Raw genomic sequence first — 15,162 nt, 5'->3', positions numbered from 1 at the left:
TAAGGGTTAAAGTGTGCTTATCTTACTGCGTAGCACTGGTAGGAGGAAACACCTTTTTCTATTAAAGTGGAGCTAATGTGGGTGTTGATCGATGAAGCTGTGATCGTCTCAACCAAAGCTTACAAAACTACTGAAGCTTCAGAGGAGCTGATTGATTTAAAAGTTCTGTAACTTGGTATAATTCCGAACAGAAGAGAAAACTAAGACAGAAAAAAAAGGTTACAGATTTACTTACCTCGTAGTACAGATTTCATGTCTTTTTTTTTTATAGAAGAAGAATATAATATAGCAGAAGAGAAACAAACACCAAAAAGATTGACAAAATGGGTTTTTAGTTTCACTTCGAGTAATTTTTTTCTTTCCAGGAGAAAACAAAAAGAGAGAAGAAAGAATTAATGGAGTTCGTCAAGTTCCCGAAGACCCAGACGTTGAATTAGTAAAAAAGAACGTTCATGCGTGCGGTCAAGGCGGATTTCAGGAAACATTGAGAGGCGGGCAGAGGAACATGAGGGAGGAGGCGTCGCCAAGGCGGCGCCCTCCGAGCCTTTCGTAGCAGTCTATGGAGAAGAGAGAGAGCGAGAAGGAGAGCGAGAGGGACAGCCTCCGCGCCTCGTCCCGGTCCCGCAGCCGTGCCAGTGCTGGCCCAACGCACGCCGTGTACAGCCTCCGGTATCCCCCCAGCGCGACGACGACCGGCCGGACGTGGTAAGGGGCGCCTGGAGAGGAGACGTGACGGTTGCAGAGGCTCTCCCATAAGGCATCGTGGCGGCAGATGGCACTCCAGAGACGGCAGACGCAGGCAGCGAGTGCGAGGGAGCGTGCGTCCAGACGGGTCAGCACCTCGACCAGCACGTCTCTGTGGTCGTTTATGTGAAAACCTGTCGAGCTTCTTTTCTCCTTCCCCATTTCCTTGTCTCTGTCCTTCTCCTTCTTCTTGTACTTCTTCTTGTTCATCTTGTTTCTGCTTTCGTCTTCAGTCATTCTCCGCGTCTTCCTTCTTCTCCAGCAGGGGCTCTGTCACTGCGAGCGCTGCAAGTGCTGCATTTTCAGAGAAAGCTAGAGAAGGAAGAAAAGGGTACTTGTATTTGTGCCTCGTAAGGGTGATGAAGGAGGGAGAGGAGGGATTTGACTTGCTGGGAGTGGAGAACAGGCATCGAGGGAGAGCATGAAAGAGGCCAAACAGGCCTGTCCAAAGGAATTGGAAACTGATGATCGCTCCCTCCTTTTACATCATTTCTTTATTTCCCGTTTTTGTATTGTATTATTGCTATGACAAGATTCGAGCTCTTGGTGGTGGGAAACGACTGCATTAAACGAGGTGGACGGGTGTTCTTCTTTTGATTTCTGTTGCTGCTTTTCTCAATCACGAAATCCTTGAAGCTGAGGTTTTCTGCAGGTGGGGACTCGGGAATTTGGAAGACCAGAGCCATGGATAGGAAATTCGCAAACCTATTACATTTACTGCACTTACAGGCTTACAGGACTCGATTTGAGGTCAATTTCTTCCTTTCTTTTTTGGTTTTTTATTTCAACGGTACAGTGGTGCAAACACGGTTTTTGAGGCTACAAAGTATAGCTTGTTTTTTTGGTTGGCTCCATGCTACAGACTACAGTCTCTTTGAACTGACCTGCTCGGCTCTTCCTGTTTTGAACAGGAAAAAGGGCATCTACTGTTACTAGGTAAATGTAGCTTCAGAGTCTCTCTCTCTCTCTCTCTCTGCGTCATAGCTTCACGTCTGGTACGTAGTCTGATTTGTGAAGATTTTAGCTTGCAGTTTGCTAGTCTGATTTGCTAAGATTTTAAGCCTGCAGTTTGCAAATCAGCGTAAATAAAAAATCATATTCAAAAAATTACTTCATGAATCTTAAATATGTAAAATGTAGAAGATATTGATCAAATTTACCACACAAACCCAATCAGAAAACCTTTTTGAATTTCGATGATTCCATTCCATATTTTTCCAGAAACAAGCTTTCAAAACCCTTTCCAATTCAGTCATTTCATACGAAAAAAATACTTGCAGATCAATTACAAGAATCAGAGTTTCAGATGCCTCCACCACCTTGGTCACATCCTGCCGATTGGTTCTGCCGAACAAACCCACAATATGGGACTAAAACTAAAAGAATGTCGTCTTCAGTGGGTCCATAAATAGTTGTGAAATTGTACAAAACAAAGTGTAGTCACAATCCCTGATCGCTGAATTCATTCCAGAGAGCCGGACCACCACTGTTGCTACTCGCTGTGAGCTTTTTCTCCCTTGGCCAGCTTCTATGCAGCCCCTTCTACGCGCCCATCTTCCCTTTGTTTTTTCGTTTTTTTTTCCTTCTTCACTCTTCCCTCCCCATGAAAACCCCATATTTTACTCGGTTTCTCCACTGTAAAGCGTGTCTGTCTCTACGCTGTGGGAGTGGTGCGATGGTGACAAACGTCAGTAGCCGTTTTCAACCATTTTCACAGCCTTGCGAGGATCCGATGACAGGAGGATACAGACTAGTGAAAACCCAGTTTGGAGAGAGAAAGAGGGAAGGAGGGAGCGTTGAAGGGGTGTCAAGATCAAATCAGGATTCATTATGTATACACAGGCCTTGATTCTATTTTACATAGATGAAAGTTTTATATTTCACATGCTTTCACTTTTTTTGTTTCAATAAATCATCACCGAAAATAATGGAGAAAATAGCCACTGTAAACCATCTTCACCCATGCAAGAATCTAATTAAGATCTAACAGGTGAAAACCCATTTTAGAGAGGGAAAAAGGAGTTTGGGCATCTGTAGCCCTTCAGATGATGCAGGTAAAGATTGACGTAGACGTGAGTTCTGCATGTAAAGTTACAAGTTTCAACCCTTGAATCACGAAGGGTAGGGTGACCTTCCAGATGGTGAAGAAGAGCTGTTTTGTCTTTGTTGGACTCACGTTCCTTGGACTCTTTTTTGCCCAGACACAGTATCCGATACCAATGAAGGCTGGCACCAAAAGATCGACTGAGAAAGTAATTTCAGATGGGTACATCGTATTCTGCTCAGACTTCAGAATCAACTATCAATCTCTAAGTAAAATCTTTTATCTTTGCACTCTTTTCTTAAAAAAGAGAGGCTTAATAGTTAATACTTGGTAGCTTCAAGCCATGGTTCTTTTTCTTTTTCTTTTTTTTGTCTCTTCCATTGGATCAAATTTACTGAATATAGGGAATGAAACTTGAAAATAATTTCTGCACTTTGAAAATGTACATTCAATTTTTTTACAATATAAAGTGGAATTTAAGGAGCAAGAAAACAAAGAGCTGTGTGAAGTAAATATGAAATAAGAGGCCAAGAGAACATGTGATAGTCTTTTGTCAATAGCGTTGGATTCTATTGTTTGATTTGTTTGATGCTTCTGTACTTGGTTAATCTTCCTGGCTTTATCTGGATGGAGAAAAGACAAGATGAAAAATTGATCAGATGGAACATGATAGGGAAACCAAAACTTGAGATTATGCATTTCATCGTAGTTTTTCCTTTTTTATTTCTTCATGGAGAGCATCCAGCAGGAGAGTTGACAAGTTGATGGGATTGTCTCTGATAATGAAGAGACTTGTTTTGGCCAGGTTTAGGTTCATTTTCAGCTACTTGTCATTGTTGTCTTTCTTCTTGCAGAGAAATACTTCAAAGTGAAAAGAAAATGAAGCAGAAACATCATTTTGTTCTCAATTCTTCCAATTTCACGAGACTACGACCTTTCCATCACTTGAAGAAACCTCCATCGAGCAAAGACAAATCTGAATTATCTTGATGCCAAAGCAGCTAAAAAGGCTCCGGGGATAATCATCTCCACTGCAAAAAAGTACAAAAACCAAGTTCGTCAAGCAACAGCCTTGCAAACACATCCAGAAAGAACTTACAGAGAGAAGACATAGAGGGAGAGAGATGGGTGTTGTGGTCGCCATCATCTGAATCCAACTACTCTCTTGGCAAAGGAATCGTAAGAGGGAAAGTGTGTTTTGTTGCGGAGAGGAAGCTTGCAGTTGAATATTAGCGGGATAGAAGTGTTTTATCTACTTGAAAGCATCTTCCCAGTTCATAAGCAGTCGTCTGCTTCCCATGTTTTGTTGTTCTGTGTGGCAGAGAGCTCCTTGGTGGACATCCCTTTCTTTCTTTTTTCTGGATGCTTTCAAAAGGAAGCTTCCGAATTCCATTAAACAAAGTGGAATATGAGAGAGAGAGAGAGAGAGAGAGAGTAAAACTCCATCTTAGAATAAAACTCTTCTTTTCTTTTTCTCCATTCATCTCTGTGTCTTAAAATAAAGGAAAAATATGTCTTTGTTAAACCAGATTTCATCCAATTAATTGAACTTTTGCCTATTTGAAAATTTATAACTTTCTTGTGTACTCGGGGTATAGCTTTAATCTCTCTATAAGTTGGTTGATTAATAACATGGAAGAACTTGCATGAATATTGTGTTAGGTTTCGATAGAAACCATATTTTACTATTGTTGTTCAATAGAAACAAAGAGAAGCCCGGGACACCTGGGATTAACACATAGAGACGCCCTGCGCGAGAGTCGAATTCGGGACGTAGTGCCACTTCTGATACCAAATGATAAACACTTAGCCAATACATCTCAAAAGACCAGTCTGTTAGGAACAGAAGACATAGGTACTTAACCCCAAGACCATAACAGTACTACCCTATTTTAATGATATTTGTGCCACAATGCTGAGGATTCCTACCAAAGAACATGAGACCATAGCACCACCTATAGGAATTGCTGCCATGCACACTCAAGGGGGAGGAGGTAATAGTAATAGAGTTCGGGGGAGAAATAACTGAGGCAGATGGTGAAGACGAAGATTTCGATAGTAGTGGTAACTTCTTCGGGAGGACAAAACAATCAGACTCAGGTATACACTTATTGTGGAGGACTTGATCGCCTTGTCGAGACATGTTAAAAATTACATGACAAACCTGAATAGGCTATTGGTAATCAAGCTATTGTTGGATCTCTTACTAAAACATAGGAAATGTTTTACCTTATCAAACACTACAAGAAAATCTTAAAAAAAATTGGAAGCCTGGTTTTTTCCTTCCATAAATGTCCTAACTTGAAACTTTAATTCAAATGTAGTAAGAAATATGCTTTTAAGTATTTATTTTTAAAGAATAGGGTATTAACGTCCAAGAGAAAAGTAATCCAAAATAAAAATTATATCCACAAATACCCCGAGTGATGTTATAAAATTACATTACTTTTATTAATAATATGTATGTCATTTAAATTTTTAAGAGGGACGTTATAGGATCGGCAGGGTTTTTAGGGCCCGACCCGACCCGACCCGAACCTTAGGTCCAATTGCGCGCCCTTCACCGCCATATGTTACTGAGACCAAGGCGACTGCGGCCGGCCTGTAGCCTGCCAGTTCTCCGTCTTCGACCTTCCAGGTTTACGAAAACACTAAAGGGTTCTGCACCTTCTGTAAGATCGGTTAGTTGCGCGTAATTTTTTTTTCTTTTCTTTTTTGTTTGAAGAAATGTTAAATTTATTTGTTTATTGATTCGTGATCTTTCGACTCAGTTTTTTCAGAACATTTTAGCTGTTCATGCGTGAATGTGTTTTTTTTTTTTTTTAATTCTAAATTGTAGTTTAGGACGAGCTTTTGGAATCGCAATGTGTTCTGCTGTATTTGGGTGTTGGGTTTTGTAGTTCCTTTACCGGCCACCATGGAATAGAATAGACTAGTTTTAATTTTTGTTGCAATCAGTTATATTTTGACCGAAAACAGTGGCCGTTGCCTCCAAAGCAACGGACCTCTTTAATGCTCACTTGATTTTGATGATCGTTTGAGCAGCTTTATAACCATTTCTCGTTCCCGTTGCTTATTCTGGAATTGTAGCGATTGAAATAGCACCTGCCTACTGGGGCATTAGTTATGTCAAAGTGAAGACTTGACCACAGAACCTTGTGTCTTATCGTATATCCATCTTTATTTTCATGGTGGAAATCCCTGTTTTTAGTTGGTGTACCGTGATGTTGTGTCTTTCTCTTCTTTCTTTCTTTTTTATTTTGGAGATATGTTTCTTATAAAAGTGTAAGGAAATTTTTTCTTTTGAGTATCAGTTGATGTGATGAGCGGAGAATTCCTTTCTGTTTGTTACTCAAGTGAACTCGTTGGTCCAAATTGATCTTCGAAGAGCCCTGTGGATTTCTAATTAGTGTGAGGCATGTCAATTCTTTTGAAGGATCAACACTCCAAGTAGAAAGCGCCAATAACAGCAAAACAAGGAGAACAGGGAAGAGTATGATGATGACACTAAATTTACTAGATGGGAAACACTCTTGTACTGTATTGTCATGGTTGTCATCCTAACCACGACAATTTTCAGTCCTATTCAAGTGTAGTCAAATATACCAGATCAGAGTACTGCTGTTTCAACTCAACTTTCCCTATTTGACACATGGAAGGACCATAGGAATGTTATGCTTTCTGATCTATGTCTATATAACTATTAAGTGTATAAGATATACTCTTGTTAGTAATTGGCAGGAACTGTAGCCTTTCCGGTAATGCTTTCAATCCGCATCTTCTTATTGCGTTTTGGTTTTTGAAAGTCCCAAACTACCACTGCTTTAGAGGCTAAAAAATTATCTATATGTTTTGGGTTGTTGCGTAAATTTATTTGCATAACATTGTCCTTTGCATCTTTCTATTTATGGAGGGGAAAAATTTAGATGGCTTTTGCATTTATCTATATCTGCAACGCTTTTGGACAAGAGACCTTGGATTTTTATGTTTTCTTTCTTTTCCAAATTCTTGTGGTATTGGCAAATTCGGCTGTTTAATTTAATATTTGAGGACATTTCAGGCTGGCAGATAAGGACTTAGGGCCTGGATGATTCACATTCTCAAATGAGACTACCTAGAGCCTCAAAATAAGATCTATTAGAGATCAATCTTTTGCAAACTATATTTGTCTGTACTGCATGGATAATTCAGTGGGCAACTTTGGCAGATCAAAGATACAAACTTCATAGGCAAACTGCCTGTGAGTTGGAGCTTTCAACTTTGTGAGTGCTGCGAGTACCATTTCCTTGTCTCACAGAGTCATTAGCATCATAGGCATGCTATCCTTATTCATCTAGTTGAGTTAGTACTGTTTCTTTTTGTCATTAGATACATTTAATTGTAGATGCGAGTGAGAATTTGACATCTGAAAACATTCTTGCCTAGCAATTTAATTTGTTTGAGATTTGGTCCTCCATCCCTTTTGTCCGTGCTTCTCAATGTACTCTTGCATAAATGCGAAAAAATTTCATCTCTCTTTTTGTTTTTTCGGAAAAGTTTCAGTAACCACATTTAACCTGATTTTCTCTAGTTATTTCTTGCACCTGTTCTTCTTTTTCTAATGTTTTTATTCACATTTGTATTACCGCTAACATGCTAGATCCATTTTCATCCAGCAAATCTACTATGGGTGCTTCAGAGAGTGGATTCTCAGAACATAAATCATTCTCGTCCTCATCTTTGTTAGAGACAAAATCACAAAAAGTCAATCCTGGAACCACAACAGCCACTGTATCAGATGCAAAGCCAAGGAAAAAGATATGTTGTGCTTGTCCTGATACTAAAAAGCTGAGAGATGAGTGCATTGTGGAGCATGGTGAAGCTGCTTGTAGAAAATGGATTGATGCTCATCTTGAATGTCTGCGTGCTGAGGGCTTCAATGTTTAGAACCAAAGGAGACTTTTACAAGGCAATTACAGGAAATAAGAGAATTTTGCAATTTTCCTTTGAGAAAGTAGATTTTAGAATGTTCAGTGAAGAGTTTAAAGAATAATGTCAATCCCTTCTCAGAAAATTTTGAATGAAAGAAGGTGAACAATATTGATTTACAACTTTGTGGATCTGTCTCATCTGCAACCATGGGTTTCTCCTTCATTATAAAAAAGGTTGTTAATTCTCATAAAAATTAAAAAATTCTTCATTTCCTCCTGCACAAGGCTCATAAAAATCCCATTGGTTCATAAAGCTCCTTAAAGGATGATTATTCCATCTATCAGGCGAAGCAGATCACTAACACTTTTAAGTAGCAGTAACTTGTTCTATGTTGCTAGGATAAACTACTTGATGATATAAATAGCTAGAAAAGAGAATATAAAGTAGATGATGCTCTCAGGGCATGTAATTTTCTTCAGTTACCAGACTCCTCATCTGGAAAATAAACAGTCGTGCAAAAACAGTTTTCAAAGGAAAATGATGATCCAATATACCAGAAAGAGTTACTGGACAAGTCCCACAAGGTAATGAAGACAAAGCTCCCAGAATTTCCTTCTTTTCCACAGCTCGATAACATTTCTTCCCCGCTGGAATGGAAGAAAAGTCTCCCATTTCACTGCTTGTCACCTGTTCAACCCAACCAACCAGGAGTAATACCCGAATCATCTCATTGATGTATGTAGAGCTGCATTCAACCTTAAACACCTGATTTACGGATCGAATCCGACACCATTTCAATAGTTGCAATCTTAAGTTTCTTAATATGATTCAAACACTGGTAAAATTGTCGGTGTTTGACCCATTGTGGCTACTTCTGTGATAGGTGAGAATAAGGAACAAAAATGTCAAACTACGTGGATGAAGAACACATGATTAACATAAAAAGCTGAATGACCACACTGTGGGGAATCTGGTGTGAGGTCTCAGTGGCAGGTCTCATTGGGATTAGGAGTGTATGTGTCTCTAAGTTCTAAATCCAAAGAGGAAAAAAAGAAAAAAAGAAAGTTTTGGTCGGGCAGGATAAAGAGGAAGGCTAAGGATGTTTAATTTATAGAAAAAAGAAAAAGTTCATTGACTTGATGTAATTTGAGTACATAAACCCCTATTTATAATAGAGGACAATAGTAGAGTCCAATCACAATTAAACTATCTTTGTCCCAATTATACCTAAACTCAAACACTTAAAGATAAGTCCTAAGATAATTAAATAACTCAACATAAATAAAATATTAACATAACTAAAACACTTTTAAACTAAGACTCTTCTGTGAGACTCCTGTAAAACTCCATCATAGTAATTTTGGCTCTATGATACTTCTTACTGTGAGAGTCCTGTAAGAGCCTTCCATATCTTTTCTTCTACACTCCCCCTCGAGTTGAGAGGTAATAGCAGTGATCTCAGCTTGAATCAAATAACATAGACATAATAATAAGCTCCTCCATCACGGTGTCCCAACACTGGGCATCGACTTTCAAAGGTAGAAATGGGTGATAAAACATAAGTTGAAACCAAACTCATAGGATTTCGAACAAATATAGTGATAATAATCACTAAAGTGGGTAATGTCTGTCATTCACAAGACGACGATAAAAGACCCACGGGTACAAATAAAAAGTCTCAATAGACTTAAAACACCCATATAAATAAAATGGACCAACCAAAGCAATGCTTTAAAAAGGTTTGGCCAAAGGGGTAAGTGAGAGTCAAATAAAGGACGATAAGAGTAAGCTTGCCAAATAATAATAACATGATAATGAGAATCAAAGGAAGATAAGATGATGGTGCCACAATACTCTTTATTCAAATCTTCATCAGAATAACCAATGTTGACAATAGTTAGCAACCGAAGAGTTCTTCTTCCATAATAATGTCTTAGTCAAAGAGAGACAATAACAACAATGGATATGGACCAATGGCCAATAACACGTACCAAATAATGAAAGTCATTAATAAAGACACATGAAATAATCTGGTGCGTGTCCATCCCTGAATAAGGAAGCTTTAATACTTCTGATATTAATATCTCCAAAAATATAGCTCAGAATCACAAACGGTTTAGTGTTCAAGAAACTAGACTCAAATATCTTTAATTTGATATAAAAATATTTGTTCTTGAATCTTGTATGATCTCTTAATTCTCTTTATTCTGTATCAAGACCCTTGCTGACTCCAATGCTAATATCTCCTTAAATATAGATCAAATTGATATGAAATTTTCTCCTTATGAAACTATACTCCAATACCTTTCATCCAAGTATAATATCTATTCATAAATATACTTCTTTTGAGAAAACATCTGAAAGATTTCAGAATCTATAATTTGGTCGAACTAAGTACTCTTTCTTCTTTGGCCAATGACCATTGACTCTTCCAAGATCGATATCTCCATCTAGAAAACTCAGATTGATAATCGGTTGATAATTAAGAAAATATACTTACATATATTTCTTTGAATATATAATTCTCCTTGTAAAGTTTTGTTCTTGATGGTATAAACTATCTCGAAAGTTGAAGCTTTCTGCTGCTGCTCGAACCTCTCTTGCAATCCAACATTGTTGCTTTAAATATCTATTTCTTTTTGTACAAATCTTCGATTTCCAAAATTTCTTTTTGCATTGGAAATTAGACTCAAATATATTTCTGTAAATATATAATATGCAATATGAAAAGATCAATATAGAGGTGAAAATGTAAATCAAATAATGGTTAAAGGGACTGAAAAGAGAGAAAAAAAAGAGATACGAACCGAAACTGTTAGAGATAATAGATAAAAAAAGGATCACATTATCTTTGTGGGTTGACCGAGTAATTCACAGAACTTGCTCTGATACCATATTGAATTTATGGAAAAAAAGAAAATTTTCATTGACTTGATGTAATCTAAGTACATGAACCCCTATTTATAATAGAGGATAATAGTAGATTCCAATTACACTTAAACTACCCTTATCCCAATTACAGACCAACATAACTAAAACACCTTTAAGCTGAGACTATTCTATGAGACCTCCTTCTGAGAGACTCCTATAAAACTCCACCATATTAATTTTGGGTCTGTGAGAGTCCTACAAGTGCCTTCTATATTTCTTTTCAACAAAGAAGGAGAGATTAGATATCCAAATCCATCATTTCCATCTATATCTATTAGAATTTAGAAGATAGAGGAAATAGTGTTGGAACGAAACTTAAAACATCATTCATGAAATCTGTTAAGTTAAAAAACAGTCTTATCCGTCTTCAGCCTCTTTCTGTTGGCGGTCTCAGTCGGGCCGGAGAAAGAGGAAGAGAAATCTTCCCTAAAATGGAGGAAATAGTGTTGGAACGAAACTCGAAAGCAACTTCCATTAAAGATAGAAACCAGACTCCTATTCGTCTTCGTGATCTTTCAAAATAGATTTGGATTTCCAATCCCAGCTATATAAATAACACCTTCACATCGGTCGGGCCGGAAAAAGAGGAAGATAAATCTTTCCTAAGATAGAGGAAGCACAGTGTATGAACAAAGCAGCATCCATTAAGATAAAAATTCGTCTTCGGGATCTTTAAAAACAAGTTTGGATTTCCAAAACCCCACTTGCATGGTTTTGTTTTGCATGGTTTTGTTTTTCCAAAGCTCAATCGATCTCTGTTGAACCCGGAGATTGTTGGAATAAAACAAATATTCCAACAATCTCCGGGCTCTTCACGATGTCGTCGCTCCCCATTGTCAAAGAACGCCGAGTTTCTTCCGATGAGTACCAGCGCTTCACCGTCTCCTTCCAAAAAGCTTCGATTCTCACTATTCTGACAAATAGCAGATCCATCGTAGACAAATGGATTCATGAAGTTTACCGTGCCCATCAGCACCGTATCGACTCTCTCGTCGTCGGCCTTGACGTCGAGTGGCGCCCTTCCTATGTCTCTAAGGTCACCTACCCGGTCGCAATAACGCAGCTTTGTGTGGGTCGTCGATGCCTTATCTTCCAGTTTCTGTATGCCGACAACATCCCGGAATCTCTCTACGAATTTCTAGCCAAACCGAACTTCTCCTTCGTCAGGGTTGGAGTTAAAGAAGACGCGAGGAAGCTAGATCATGAGTACGGTCTCGTCGTTAATAAACCAGTCGAGCTTCCCGCTTTGGCGGTGGACATATAGGAGATGAAAGAGCTCCGGCGCGCTGGGCTGAAGAAGCTCACTAATTTCGTGCTTGGGTAGATAAGCCGAAGGAGATTACTATGAGCAGATGGGATTACTGGGCTCTGAGGCATGAGCAGGTCGGTTATGCCTGTATTGATGCTTATCTCTCTTTCCAGATCGAAAACACTCTGACAGAAGATCTTCCCGAGGATGATTTTCCGTAACGTTTTCCATATTGAAATCTTGTTCTCAGCATCGTTCAAAGTAGGGTTATCGTCTTCTGGGTCCTCTAAAAATCTGGTTTCCATCAATTTTTACAGGACGATCATAGCTTTCTACTGAATCGATTGTTTGACTCCATTGATGTCGATCAATTTTGACAGTGCGATACTGCGACTGGATGATTTCCTTTACAGTTTATTTGCTTCAATTGTAAGGTTCAATTCGCTCATCCGAAATGAGACCTCAGTTGAAAAGAAATCAAATTGAATAGCCGGAGGTTAGGGTTTAGGGTTTAGGAGGAAGAGATTAGAAAATAGAGGAAATAATGTTGGAACGAAACTTGAAAGTTCTGTTGGAAATAAAAAAATCTCGGCTATGTATCGCTCTGTTTAATGTCTCTGTTTTCATGGTAATTCAGAAACAGAAACGGAAGAAGAAGGAGAAGAAGGATAAATTTTTTTCTTCTGTATTCAACTCTTCTGATTTACATAAGTATTTATAAGCATTAAGAGTAAATCAACACCATATAAAACTCTTTACATGGCATAATCTTTGTCATACATGTTACCGATTTACTAGCTTCTTGTCTAAGTTTCTTGCTAGCGCATCTCTCTTGAGATTCCTTAATCTGCTGAAGTCTTTGCTTCCTTTTGTATTTATATTTTATAAGTTTGTAATTTTCTTTGGAGTTGCTTGATCATCATTTCTCTCAAGTCTTTGAAATTTTTTTATTATCATCACGAGGATATGTGGAGTATTTTCTCACATCTTTTTAACTTTTTCATAATTTCTTTAAAGAAAGTTGCTACTCCTAACTAGTCTCGGACCTCTAGGAGATGACTTTCTTCTCGACTCTTTCGTAAGAGGTTTGCAACTTCTTCTATGCTCTGACGGAGGTTGCACTTGATACCATCATCTAATCCTTGATAGACGAGGTAGAGAGTTTTTTTTATCTCTTTTTCTTAAATCCTTCAAAGTTGTCTTCTGCTCTTGTGTAATAACATCTTCTCAACCTCTCTTTCTGGCTTGTTAATTTTTATTTTTTTTAACGATGTTTCAAACATCGTATACTCTAAAACGAGCTTTCATTTTGATACTCCAGTTGTCGTAATTATTGTTGTTGAGTGTCAACACTTGGAAGGGTGCATGCCATATTTCTCAATTTTGACTGAACATATTGAATCTCTCGACAATACGAATCCAATGTTTCCAAAATACCCTGATGGGATGAACTTTTACAAGCCACTAGAATATTGTTGAGTTAACTCAGCGAGTTGAACCGGCCAAGTTCAAGCCGGGTCGGACGAGTCTGTCCGTGCGGAACTTAGGGTGGATGAGTCGAGCGTGTAGGACGAGTCTGGCGCTTCGGACGAGTTGAAACCGAGTCGACCGGGTAGAAATGAAAAAGTGCGCGCTGTTGAAGCTCCCCCATCTTATGTAAGAGGAAATTTATCGTACACAAGCACGATTTGATGACTTGGATCAATAAACTGCCCTCATCTCGTTCAGTCATCATCTTCTTCACTTCCCTCATCCTTCACAGACAACCTCGGCTTCTTCAAAGCACCAATATTTCTCGACTTTAGACCTATTGATTCACCCAGTTCGGAGCTCATCTCGCTCTTCTCCTCCTCTTCCTCCTCGTATGCCTTTCTTTTGCTCTCTCGCCTCATCTTCTTCTCGGGTGAACTACGGTCTGGCTTTGATCCGTCCGACTCAGTTCCCGTGCCTTCTTTCTGCTTTTTGGCTTTGCCTTTGTGACCCTGAATAAAGAACCAGCAACCTGGTAGAGCTCCACTCATGTGTCTTCTGCTACTGCTGCTGCTAGTGCTACTTGTACTTCCACATCGGCTCCGTTGGATAAATGATGCTTCTTTGCATCTGGCAAAGGTGGGGAAATGGATTCACGACTCCGCTTACTCATAGCTGAACGGAGTTTCCGGGGAACAGAAGCAGGATCGACAGCATTGCATTCGTCGAATGCTTTGCCGTTAAGCATAACTCTTCGGCTAGAAGCTGGCGGACGGAGCTCTTCTTCTCCTTCGGAACCGCCGCCCATCTCGCTATCTTAGTTGCTGGAGGTCGTTCTGCCCGGATGGCTTGAAGCCCTGAGCTTCTCTTTCTTCGGTCTCTCCGAAAAATCCACATCTCCGCCATCCAAAGCAGAGATGAGCTCGTGTCCAGAAGCCTTGGGCAGTCGCTTGCCTGGTGGAAAGCGGGTCCCATTATGTCTCATTTCTCGAGCTTTCTCCATTTTGACAAAACGCGCATCAATGGGAAACACCGCCAATGGCGAAAAACGATCGGTCTCGATTCAGATAAATGATTTACTGACCTCGAAACCGAAGCACCATGAAAATGAGGAAGCTCCAGATGCGATCTCGAAGCTCCCTGCCCCCGACTGTTCGACCAAATCACTCCAAAATCACACCAAGAGACGGAAATATCGAAGATTCCGTCCTTCAAAACCGCGCGAGTCAGGGTTTACGAGAACCCGAACGAGTTTGGACGAGTTGACCCGAAACTTCAAATCGGGACCAGCACGGTTTCGATGAAAAAACTTAAAAACTTACCGCACTGTTCATCTTCCTTCTGCCAAAAAACAGAGACGCTCTCTGTTTTTGTCGTTTCCAGCAAACGTCGCCGGGAAACCTCCACCGGATGCGTCGTTTTTTATGGCAGCATGCAACGGAAATTTCGCATGGAATTTCTGACCTCCTCTGATATCTGATATGGAAATAAAAAAAATGAGAATTGTACCAAAATAACAGTTGAAAAAACTTATTTTTGAAAACAACAACGGTATCAACTTAGTTGCAAAAATACCGAACTTTGACCGGTCCACTGTACATGTGGATAGACGACACATAAGCTTTGATTGTTTATGTGTTGCCACATCATCGTAATGTGAGTAGATTAAAACATAAGCTGCCACCCAACACATCAGCGGCTACGTAATCTGCCGCATCATTATATATTGCCGTCTTTTTACCCTGTCATCTAGGGCCACATAAGCGCCCTCCATGTCAGCCTCACTAATGTTTTTCATTCTAATCTCTTCCTC

General features: G+C 39.4%; 3 protein-coding genes across 3 annotated transcripts; 2 read left to right on the top strand and 1 right to left on the bottom strand.

Moving 5' to 3' along the window:
* Positions 1 to 474: 474 nt before the first annotated feature.
* LOC137939305 (F-box protein SNE-like) lies at positions 475 to 981 on the bottom strand. Its single transcript, XM_068784585.1, has one exon. The coding sequence runs from the start codon at positions 979 to 981 to the stop codon at positions 475 to 477; it is 507 nt and encodes a 168-aa protein (XP_068640686.1).
* A 4,377-nt stretch (positions 982 to 5,358) lies between these two features.
* Positions 5,359 to 7,878, top strand: LOC137942761 (cytochrome c oxidase copper chaperone 2-like). Its single transcript, XM_068788502.1, has 2 exons — positions 5,359 to 5,469; positions 7,444 to 7,878. The coding sequence occupies exon 2, from the start codon at positions 7,454 to 7,456 to the stop codon at positions 7,712 to 7,714; it is 261 nt and encodes an 86-aa protein (XP_068644603.1). The 5' UTR covers positions 5,359 to 5,469; positions 7,444 to 7,453; the 3' UTR covers positions 7,715 to 7,878.
* Positions 7,879 to 11,447: 3,569 nt separating this feature from the next.
* On the top strand, positions 11,448 to 11,894 carry LOC137939298 (3'-5' exonuclease-like). Its single transcript, XM_068784573.1, has one exon. The coding sequence runs from the start codon at positions 11,448 to 11,450 to the stop codon at positions 11,892 to 11,894; it is 447 nt and encodes a 148-aa protein (XP_068640674.1).
* Positions 11,895 to 15,162: the final 3,268 nt, after the last annotated feature.

The sequence above is a fragment of the Aristolochia californica genome, unplaced genomic scaffold (assembly GCF_029961685.1).
Source record: "Aristolochia californica isolate CCGP_79_NKW_82.1479 unplaced genomic scaffold, dmAriCali1.0.hap1 SCAF_10, whole genome shotgun sequence".
Classification (NCBI taxonomy): Eukaryota; Viridiplantae; Streptophyta; class Magnoliopsida; order Piperales; family Aristolochiaceae; genus Aristolochia; species Aristolochia californica.
Note: the sequence above shows the minus strand (reverse complement) of the source record. Positions and strands in the feature narration are given on the sequence as shown.